This window comes from Dipodomys merriami, unplaced genomic scaffold, assembly GCF_024711535.1.
Source record: "Dipodomys merriami isolate MVZ:Mamm:240054 unplaced genomic scaffold, mDipMer1.0.p SCAF_5, whole genome shotgun sequence".
Classification (NCBI taxonomy): domain Eukaryota; kingdom Metazoa; phylum Chordata; class Mammalia; order Rodentia; family Heteromyidae; genus Dipodomys; species Dipodomys merriami.
Window position 1 is genome coordinate 4560856 of NW_027206068.1, and position 11189 is coordinate 4572044.

The following is an 11189-nucleotide window of genomic DNA, read 5'->3' on the forward strand; positions in this document are numbered from 1 at the left end:
TAACTTTTGTGGGCTAATTAGAGATAAGAGTGTCTCAGATCTGTCTGTCCCGGCTGGCTTTGAACCTCAATCCTCAGCTCTCAGCCTCTTGAGTAGCTAGGATTCCAGGCGTGAGCCACCAACACTGGCTCGGGTGGTGCTTAGCCCACAGTGAGGTTCATGGAGCAGTGACAATCGTGAGAACATAATGTGCTTTCCTCCAAAAGATTGCCAGAATAAAAGAATTTACAGTTGGTGTACATGACACCATGCAGCCCAGCTGTTGTCCAGTACATTTCCTGCCAGCCAAGCCAGCTTGGGATGGGCTCCAGCGACATCTGTCTCAACAAGTAATCCAGATCACACTGATATGCAGCTAAAATGTGAGGAACACTAGCCTGCTCCACCCGCCTCCCCCTTCAACTGTTAGGGAATGGAGGCCTGAACACTATGAGCCAGAACAGTCCAAGGCTACCCAACTAGGCAGATGCAGAAGATCCTCCGCCTTCAAGCTAGGCTTTTCCTTCGGACTGTGGCAGCTGTTCGAAGCCATGGCCCCATCTGGAGGGTCGGAAGGCCTCAGGCTGCTGGGGACAGACATGCCCCAGTGATGGCGACGGCCCTTCGTTTTTTTATCCAGCTGCCACCGTGTCACCCGCCCTGTAGCCAAGAGCAGGGCTGGGTGCCTCAGGCTCCACCTCGTGGCAGGGATGCAGAAGTGCATTTTGTAGACATTGGCTGGATTCCTGTCACATGGCCATGAACTGGCATCTGTCCAACTCACAGGGCTGCTGTGAGACCACTGAGCTGTTAAAGCAGTGAGAATCTACCATCGGTGTGGAGGAAAGAACCAGAAAAGGAGTATAGGCGTGCATCAATGATAAAGACATCCCTGGTTCCCGATCTGAGAAGTGCAAAAAGGACACATTCGATTTAATGTGGAGAAAGAGCCCCCACCCCCAAGAAAAAATCCCATGTGGTTTATTTGTGCTCGATGATCACATCCTCACACTAGAAAGCAACTAGCTGTGATTATGATGCCTGTGTTAAAAAAGACACATCATACTTTTCTTTCCTCCCCCTGAAAAAAGTTTCTAATCTGGGAGAGCATAGACATGGTCAAAGCCTTGCTCCCTGGGCAGACTCGCCAAAGTCTCTGGCGCCCTCTGGTGGTCCGCCTGGGGAACGGCTGAGTCAGGGCCAGCAAACCGCGGGTCCACCATTTGTGCTGAGCACAGATGCCACGTGGCAGTCCTTGCTGGAAGCAAAGCATTGCCCTTAGACCGCGGACGGCCCGCTCCGCACGGCACTTACTACTTTCTGAATCGTCCTTTGAGTTCAATAAACATCGAAAAGTTAAATAAGGTCGATGGCTACATTAATCTTATGGAGGAAAGCAGCTCTTGAAATGTGTCCCGGGTGGGCACGATTCCCATTGGTCAGTGGAAAATTCCGCGGGATGATAGCCACGCCCACCACGGAACTGAAACTTCTGCCTCAGCAAAAACCGGATCCCTGGCTCTTAGGTCAGCAAGTTCCTTGGCTGAGCCTCAGTTGACCTATGGGCAAAATGGGTATAATCCCAGAATCGTTTTTCTGATGACACGGATGGATGGTAGTCTTAGCTGTTCTAGAAGGTTCAAATTCCTGTTCCGTTTAAAATGACAAAAGAGGCTTATGCCTGTAGTCCACCATCCTCAGGAGGCTGAGATCTGATGTCAGTTCGAAGCCAACCCAGGAAGGAGAGACTCTTTTCTCCAAATTAACCAGTAAAAAGCCAGACTCAGAGCTCTGGCTTAATGCGTAGAGTCCAGCCTTGAGGAAAATGGTGCTTAGGCTCTGAGTTCAAGCCCCTGGAGTGGCTTGAACACACACACACACACACACACACACACACACACACACACACACACATTAAAAGGCAGGTTTAAGAAGAGCGGGTACTACGGTTTCATGAACAGAAGAAAAACTATGATGTTTATCTGAGGACACTAGAGCTGTTCTCAGGGTAACAAGAGAATTTCTTCTCCGCTGGATGAGAGCAGCTGGCAAGGGATCAGCAGGAGCCCTTGGAGGACATTGCTAAGAGCTTGTAGATGAAGTACAGATGTGCAGAGCGCTGAGGTTTTCCAGGCAGGGAAGGTCTGAGTGCAGAGGTGATGAGAAGCTCAGGGCTATTCCCTCTTCTCTCTCCAGCACGTCCAGCTGTCTCGTGAATTTGAGTCTCTGCTGCTCCAGGATCCTCGCTTTGAGATCTGTGCAGAAGTCACTCTGGGGCTGGTCTGCTTTCGGCTAAAGGTTTGTTTATGTCTTTCTCATCTCCTTTGTTCTCACTGAGTGCTACAGAAGGCAAAATGTCACACCATGCTTCTCAGTGCAAAAACTGGCATGTGAGCCCTGCTCACGCCTGTAACTCTAGCTACCTAGGAGGCTGAGATGTGAGGATCATGGTTTGAAGCTAGTCTGGGCAGAAAAAGTCCATGAAACTCTTTGCTCCAATTAACTACCAAAAAGCTGGAAGTAGAGCTGTGGCCTGAGTAGGAAAAGAGAAGGAACGTTGCTCAGGTCCTGAACCCGAGCCTCGGTACTGGCATTTAACAATAGCAACAACAAAAAAGCTGGACTCCCCAGGATCATCCACTCAGGACCTCCCAACAAAGCCCATGGTGCTTGGAGAGGCCTGGCCTCCTCACGGGACTCAAAGACTTCTTGCTTGTGTAGCCCCCTATCCTGCACATCTGCTCCCAGAATTCCCTGCAGGGCTGTGCCTCACTAGCATGTCCTCCAGGGCCTGCCTGAAGTATCTGCTCCAGATAGGAGCTGGTTAGAAAAGCAAATCTCAGGAATCTCAGCAAATCCTGGGAAAATCTCCAGGCCCTTCTCCTCCCCCCACCCCTGCCAGCCCTACTCACACCCCTACTCTCACCATCAAGATGGCCAGAAAGAAGGGGAAGGGTAGTAACACAATGCCTGACTCCTCTCTTCTATGGCTTGATCTGTGCTCCCTGTAGGTGGTGGGCTGGGGGAAAGGGAGGCTGGCCCTGGTTAGCTCTGCACTATACATGAAGAAAGAAAACTAAAGCCACGGGTGTGACTAAGATTGCTTTTAATAGCCTGAATTACGAGTTTTCTTTTCCTTCTGTTTTTCCACATTGCCCAGTGTCTCACACAAGGCTAGGCAAATGTCCTATCATTGAACTTCATCCCCAATCCTCTTAACCACTGCCCCTCCCACACACACAACCACTTTTAAAATAGAAGGGTCTCACTGTGTTGCCCAGGCTGGTCTGGAACTTGCCATCCTCCTGGATAGCCTGGACAACAGATGCATGCCACCAAATCTGACGGGCTGACAGGCTTTTCCATATGGCTGCTTTGTTCCTGTCAAAAGTTGTAGTCAAGAAACGGAGCAAGCTGAGCCAGGCACCTGTAGCTCATGCCTATAATCCTAGCTACTCAGGAGATTGAGATCTGAGGATGGTGGTTCAAAGCCCCCTGATAGGAAACTCTGGGAATCTCTTTTATCTACAATTAACCCAAAACAAAAAAAAAAACTGGAAGTGGAGCTGGAGCTCAAGTGGTAGAGTTCTAGTCTTAAGCACGAAAGCTCTGGGGACAGAGCCCAGACCAAGAGTACAAGCCTCAGAATAAAAAATAAATAAAGGAAAAGGAGCAAGCCAGGCTGTGTTGCTGTACATGTATGTCCTCTTTTGTCCCCTCATCTGGTTGTTGGAGCTTTGGGGGTGAGAATGCACTGCTGGGCATGATGAAGTCTGGATGCAGCAGCTCTGGAATGCTGAGACTGAGAGTAGTTGGAGGAGACTAGAGGATTCTGCAGAAGCTGAGTGGAAATAAGGAAAGGTGCACAGAGTAACGGAGGGTGGGCTGCCCCAGTGGATCTGCAAACTCCAGCCTTCTCTGAGTTTGGTATGGGTAGGCATTTTGTGTAGACTCTCCTGCCCCCAATCTTCTTGTAGGGCTTTTCGATTTTATTTTATTTTTTTCCAGTCTTGGGGCTTGAACTCAGGGCCTAGGCTCTGTCCCTAAGCCTCTTTGTGCTCCAGGCTAGCATTCTACCACTTGAGCCATAGCACCACTTCCAGCTTTTTTTCTGAGTACATTATTATAGGCGTGAGGCACCATTGTCTAGCTATATGTAATGTTTTTTTTTTTTTTTTGTCGGTCGTGGGGCTTGAACTCTGAGCCTGGGCGCTGTCCCTCAGCTCTTCAGCTCAAGGCTAGCGCTCTACCATTTGAGCTACAGCGCCACTTCCGGTTTTCTGGTGGTTTATTGGAGATAGGAGTCTCACGGTCTCTCCTGCCCGGGCTGGCTTTGAACCGCGATCCTCAGATCTCAGCCTCCTGAGTAGCTAGGATTACAGGCGTGAGCCACCAGCGCCCGGCTTATGTAATATTTTTATTGGATGCAATTCATCATGTCCATTTAAATTGTCCATTTAAACCGGGACACAATGGCTCATCCTTGTAATTCTAGCTACTCAAGAGGCTGAGATCTGAAGGATCACAGTTTGAAGCCAGCCCAGGCAGAAGAGTCTGTGAGACGTAGTACCTTTAACAGCAAAAAGCTCAAAGTGGAGGTGTGGCTCAAGTGGTAGAGCACCAGCCTTGAGCTAATCTCTGAGTTCACATCCTAGTACTGGCATGTGCATGCACAAATACACACACACACACACACACACACACACACACACACACACACAGAGCCCATTTATTTTCAGTATATATGCCATCAACATAATTTAGAACATGTTCAACCCCCCCCCCCTCCAAAAGAAAGTCATCCCCACTTCCCAGCATTGGGTCATGGATCTGAATGTCTCTAGAGATTCACGCGTGTGTTCTGGATAGGCTGGCTGTATTTCTTTGCACACTCTGCAGGTTATGTCAGACCTATCTGTCTGTCTGTCCTCCTGTACAAAGCAGCTGCTGTGTCACTGTCACGGGCAGGGACCCAAAGCACTTTGTGTTAATAAGACTGCTTTTGTGGAATTTCATGTGCTCTCCCTAAGTCTGCTTTCTTCCTTGAAGAAGCACTTTCATCAGCTAACACAGCTCATTTCCCCACCAATACAACTTCTCCTCATCCTTGATTTTTTTTTAATTTAATTTTATTTTATTTGTTAACATACTGTACAGAGGGGTTACAATTACATGGGCAGGATAATGCGTACATTTCTTACCAAGCATTGCACCCTCCTCCTTTCTCATCCTTGATTTTTTGCTGGTCTTGGGGCTTGAACTCAGGGCTTGGGTGCTGTCCCTGAGCCTTTCTGTGCTCAAGGCTATCCCTCTACCACTTGAGCCACAGCACCACTTCAGGCTATTTCTGAGTAGTTTCTTAGAGATAAGGGTCTCAGACCTTTCTAGTTGGGTTGAGTTTCAACTGTGAGCCTCAAATCTCATCCAGCTGAGTAGCTAGGACTACAGGCATGAGCCATCTTCTGGTCCTTTATTCATCCACCATTTGGACACAGACAATGACTCTTATTTATTAGCCTAAAGCACACACAATATTATTGAATCTCCTCTGCTTCATGTCACCCTGGCCTGCACCTCTGTGTGTGTGTGTGTGTGTGTGTGTGTGTGTGTGTGTGTGTGTGTGTGTGTGTACGTGTGCCAGTGCTAGCACAAAACTTGAGGCATTGTGCTCTTGTTTGGCATTGCATTTTCCTTTAAGGGTGGCATTCTACCACACCCCCACTTCCATACGTTCTGTCTCTGTCTTGCTCATTATTTGATTAGATCATTTCTCTGTTTGCTTGCTTCTACTTTATAGAAATTCTATCTAAGCCAATCCATTGGAATACGGGCAAGCAACATTTCCTTTTCTACACTATCTATATTTCAGATATTTGCTCTCAGGCTGAGTCTTTCTTGGTAAAACCCCATTCATTTGGTATGGTACCCTATCTCCTTTTACCCCTTTCCTCCTCCTTGACCAGGACTCAATGTTCCAAGACCTGGTGCCCACACCAACAATTTCTGATGCCTGTGGTTCCTTTACTGTGCCACGGGCACTGGTACGACCCTGCCTGAGGCCTACATCTAGAGGTGGGTGGATTTACTCAAGGCCAAGGTCAGTTCTGGTATCCAGCAGATGCTCAGGTGTCAATCTGCCAGACAGAGAGATGTGTCCTTCCCCGTGCATCCTCCTGCCTCTAGGGTTGGGGCCAGAAGAAACAGCACAGTCCGCCAGGGTCTCCTCTCTAGGATGTGATGTCTATCTCCTGTCTTCTTCTATAGTTGACTGTCTTGTAAGGCTTAGGAGAGGAGGAGCCTCTGCATGGAGCTAGACAGATAGACTGGAGCAAGAGAGCAGAGGAGAGCCAGGAGCTCTGCTCCCTCCACCTGCACAGCCCAGCTGCAAATGCAGCCAGGGCTTCTCATCCATGGTTAGTCAGTAGGGCCAGACTGGTCCCTGTTTTCCAGGGCTGTGTGTGTCGGGGGGGCATTAACAATGGTGCAGGGAAGTTTTTCCCAGTTCTAGCAATGCTTGATGGTTCAACTTCATTTTCTCTAAGTGCTGATGAGGATTTAGACAACCCTTCTCTGGTGGCTACGTGGTTTAAGGTTATTCATTTGTGGATGATATCTCTAGGGAATTTGGAATCTCCCCTTGGTGGTCTTCCTTTCCTTCCCTCCTTCCCTCTTTCCCTTCTTTGCTTTTCCCTCTCTTTCCTTTGCCCATTTTATCATTATTTTGTTATCATTAAGTAGTTGCAAAAAAGTGTTTTAATTCAACAAGTCAGTTTGTGAGTATACTACATCTTGATCTGTGTCATCCATTTCATCATACTTTCCCTTCCCTTCCCTCCTTCCCTTCCCTTCCCTTCCTTTCCCTTCCCTTCCCTTCCCTTCCCTTCCCTTCCCTTCCCTTCCCTTCCCTTCCCTTCCCTTCCCTTCCCTTCCCTTCCCTTCCCTTCCCTTCCCTCCTCTCCCTTACCCTCCCCTCCCCCTCCCCTCTCCTTCCCCTCTCCTTCCTCTTCCTCCCTTCCCTCTCTTCTTTCTCCCCTTCCCTCCCCTCCCCTCCCTTTCTTCCTTTCCCTTTCCCTCCCCTTTCCTCTCCTCTCTTTTCTCTTTATTCTTTCTCTTTTTGGAAGTCCTGGAGTTTGAATTAAAGGCAGATGCTCAACTACTGGAGCCACTTCTCTAGTCTTTTTTTTTTTTTTTTTTTGCTTTAGTTATTTGTAGAATAGGGACTTTTGTTTTCAACCAGATTGGCATGGCTTTTGATCCTCCTGTTTATATTTCCTGTGTAGCTGGATAACAGGCGAATGCCATCATGCCCAGCTCTGTATTGGTTGAAATAGGATTTCAAAATTTTTTTTGGTGGTTTGAACCACAGTCCTGATAGCTGCTTCCCAAGCTAGGTTTCCTGACATGAGCCGTACACCCTGTAGGCTCCTCATTTTTCTTAAATAAACTTGCAAGGGTCATTATTTCATTAGCCTATATTGATTGTATGTTTATGGAGATTTCATTGTGATATTTCCATGCATGCATTCAATGTCCCTGCTCAAATTCATTGCCTCTGTCTCTTCCCCTTATCCCCTGCCCCCCTGCTTAGTGCAATTTCATCAGGTTTCATTGTCCTACTTTCATATGTGCTTATAAAGTACTTGGATGATATCTATGGAAGAATCTTCTTTTGACCACGTATGGGAATATGGAGAAAAATAGAAGGACATATGTATATGTATATACATATGACCTCAGATGTATATGTTTATTATATGTATCTGTGTACATCTGACCTCATAAATGCATATACAAACATCCATGTATACATATGCATAGTTATACATATGTGTATATATACAGGAAGTCATAAATGTATACATATACATATAAATAAGGTCATATATGAATCTATGTATCTATGTATAACAATTATTTCACTGAGATTTTTAACATCAAGGGAAGGTACGTGACACAGATGGCATGTATGTGTACATGTACACACATGACATCGTATGTATAAGCATCTACATCTGCCTGAGGTCACATACATATCTATGCAGGTGTGTGTTTATATGCACAGCAATTATTTCACTGAGAATTTTCACATCACCAGACACGGATGACATTGTCCCCTGCTTTGTCCGGGTGAGGCCAGGCTGTGGCCATGTTATATGATAGGTCTCTTCTAATCCCTTCAGGGTCCCAATCAACTGAGCATAACCCTTCTGCAAAAAATCAACAGTGCTAAAAAAATCCACCTGGTCCCATGTCACCTGCGAAGCAAGTTTGTGCTGCGCTTTGCCATCTGCTCCCGGGTGGTGGAGTCTGCCCACGTGCGGGAGGCCTGGGAACACCTCCAGGAGCTGGCAGACCTTGTGCTGAGTGAGGCGAAGGAGTGAAAGCCCAGCGGAGACGCAGGTAAGCTGCAGGTAGGCTCCAGAAACATCCTATCCCCTGTCTGCATCACCACTGCTTCAAGCCAGTGGACAGGATTCTTCCTCAGCAACCACACTGTGCTCAGTCTGCAGAAGCAGCAGGAAAGTTACTGGATCGTACTGGTTCTGTGTCTACATTTCATTCTCTGAGATGAGAAAATCAATCTCTGTAATTTCCTTCCCCTTCATCATTCCCCAAAAAGCATTTATTAAAGAAACTTATTTCCATGACACGCTTATCTATTAAAGTGGCAAGATTTAGATAAATGAAAAGTGTATCATGGAGAGTTGGGTCACATGGTCTCCTCACTGTCAGGAAGGACCAGGTGTGTGGTCTTGGAGTGAAAGGGCAGACTTAGCATCCTGGCATCTGGGCTAAGGGGATCCTCACATGCATAAGGGTAGGCAACTACCTGGCGACGGAAATCTTTTAAGAAAATGCAGCAAGAAGGAAATTCCAAATTATACGTGTGGGAGCTGAAACAATCTTCAAGTCCTTCCCACTGGATTATTGCAAGAATGTCATTGTATGGGGGTTGTCCCACGTGGGGGGAAAGTGGGGGAGGATTTCCTGTGACCACCCTCGCCACACCTCAACTTCTCCTCTGCTTCTTTGTTTCTCCATTGTCTCTTAATCATAACCCATGCAGGATGTAGAACCTGAGTGTATTGTGTAATTTTCTTGACCTGCTGAATGCAATCTTACCTCATTTTTGCTGCTAATTTTATTTGTGAGGCTCTGAACCATTATAGTAAAACTCTACTGGTATATAGATAGCCTCAGGTAGGTGGAGCCAAATCACCACTTTCACAGTGGAAATACACTCAGCAACACAGATTGTTTTCCTGGCCCAACAAGAGCCTCCTAAGCTGAAAAAGAATGTCCTTCCTGTTCAGCTCTGTCATATCTTGAATATTTTTGGAAGGTGCCACAGAGAGACTCATGTTGTACAATCATATCTTGTGATAAGCATAAAAATCTATAAGCAAAGTGGGCTCCTGTGGCTCATGCCTGTAATCCTAACTACTCAGGAGGCTGAGCTCTGAGGATCACAGTTTGAAGCCATTCAAGCAGGAAAGTCCATGAGACTCTTATCTTTGATTAGGCAGCAAAATCCAGAAGTGGAGCTGTGGCTCAAGTGGTAGAGTACTAGCCTTGAGCAAAAAGGCTTAGGGACAGCCCCCAAGCCCTGAGTTCAAGACCCAGGACTGGCACACACACAAAAAGATGTAGACATACACAAAACAAAATGGCAGCAGGCAACCACTTCTGATGAATATTTCTGCAAACTACTGTTTGAATGTATTTAACAAATATGTATCATGTTAGCATCATAGTGCCACATGCCCAAAATAACATACAGAGCCAGTGTAGCTCTGGTTTCTGATGAGCACTACAACCCCTGTTGGCACTGTACTCGCTGAAGCTTCAAAAGGAAAAAAAAATTAATTTCAAATTTCCTTAACTGTGTATAGGCCAGTGTAATAAATTATCCTGCATGTATTGGTTTTGGCTAGCTTAATTGGAACAATGAAAATTTAGTACCCTAGGTGTTCCTGTACTTATATGAAGTTATTGAATACTCATGTGGTCCTAATTCTGTGAGAGAGTAGAAACTATTTCTGTTTGTTACAGAGGGTAGGAAAGTAGGCAGAGATTCTAATTGCTGTGGGCTAAATTCACCAGCTCAGCAATATAAGCTTCCTTCCTTCCATTGAAATGATTTCACATTTCTTAATGACCTCTGCAGCACAGGAAAATAGCATATGCATTGTCTATATTCATATTAAAAGTCCACAGAATTGTGCCTATTTGTCTTTCACGTAGACACACGTTTATGATTTTTTTTTCTCCCCTATAGCGACTGGATGTTGGAAGGAAGTCTGGGCAAACTGGAAGGAGAAGAAAATAAACATCACCCTACTTCTGTGGAACTGACCCTCTCTGTGGCCTCCTATGTCTGGTCAAAGTTAATGAGAGACTTGTGATTGTGTCTTTCTGGTGTTGTCAATGAAAAATATTTTTTCTGTTGAAAGTTTATCTCAGTGGCTATGGCTTTTACTCATTCTTTGGCTGTGATTTTTGTCCATTAAAAAACCCACAGGGTTGCCTTGCATGCATGAGGCCCTGGGTTCAATTCCTCAGCACCATATAAGTGGAAAACATTCGAAGTGGCACTGTGGCTCAAGTGGTAGAGCAGTAGCCTTGAGTTGAAGAGCTGAGGGACAGTGCCAAGGCCCAGAGTTCAGGCCCCACGACCAACCCTCCCCCAAAACCCCACAACCCCCCCCCACACAGGCTTTCATCCTTAGGAAGTCTCAGTGGTAGCAGGAAAGGAATATGGAAACATTTTGCAGAGCAATCTGTGATCATGACTGGAGATTATACCTGTGTCTTTTCAGTTGTCCTGTTATGTGTCTAAACACTCAGTAAATAAATAATTGCCAATCAATCTATAGGTACTGGGTCATCATGATGTCTTGTGTCTCATTGTGTTGATTCTTGTCTTGCCCCATCCTAATAGCTGATATCTCATCCTGGCACGTTTTTCAATGGAGTTCACTTATTCAGCATGTATTTATTGAGATGCTTGCTCTTGTCAGTCAATATCCTAGATGCCCATAACAGTATTGAAAGTTTACTTGGAGAACACTTTGACTCTTAGGGAAAAAAATTGATACCAAGATGAAACCTGGATCCAGTCAATGAGATGGAGTTATGTTATGATGTTCTCCACTCGAGGCCTGGGTATTATTGTTTGAAAAGTGCATCTCCCCTATGGAGTCATGACT

At 46.1% G+C, this 11189-nt stretch overlaps 1 protein-coding gene across 3 annotated transcripts in view; it reads left to right on the forward strand.

The window, feature by feature from the left end:
- Ddc (dopa decarboxylase) overlaps window positions 1-10867 on the forward strand; it is a 103006-nt gene extending 92139 nt beyond the window's left edge. For 2 of the 3 annotated variants that reach the window (XM_069995985.1, XM_069995986.1), the window contains exons 13-15: window positions 2176-2277; window positions 8160-8379; window positions 10259-10867. In XM_069995985.1, the coding sequence (XP_069852086.1) occupies window positions 2176-2277; window positions 8160-8360 (303 nt within the window). In that variant the 3' untranslated portion in view covers window positions 8361-8379; window positions 10259-10867. Of the gene's footprint in view, window positions 1-2175; window positions 2278-8159; window positions 8391-10258 lie in introns of all 3 variants that reach the window. The other variant, XM_069995987.1, reaches the window with a different exon arrangement.
- The last annotated feature ends 322 nt before the right edge of the window (window positions 10868-11189 follow it).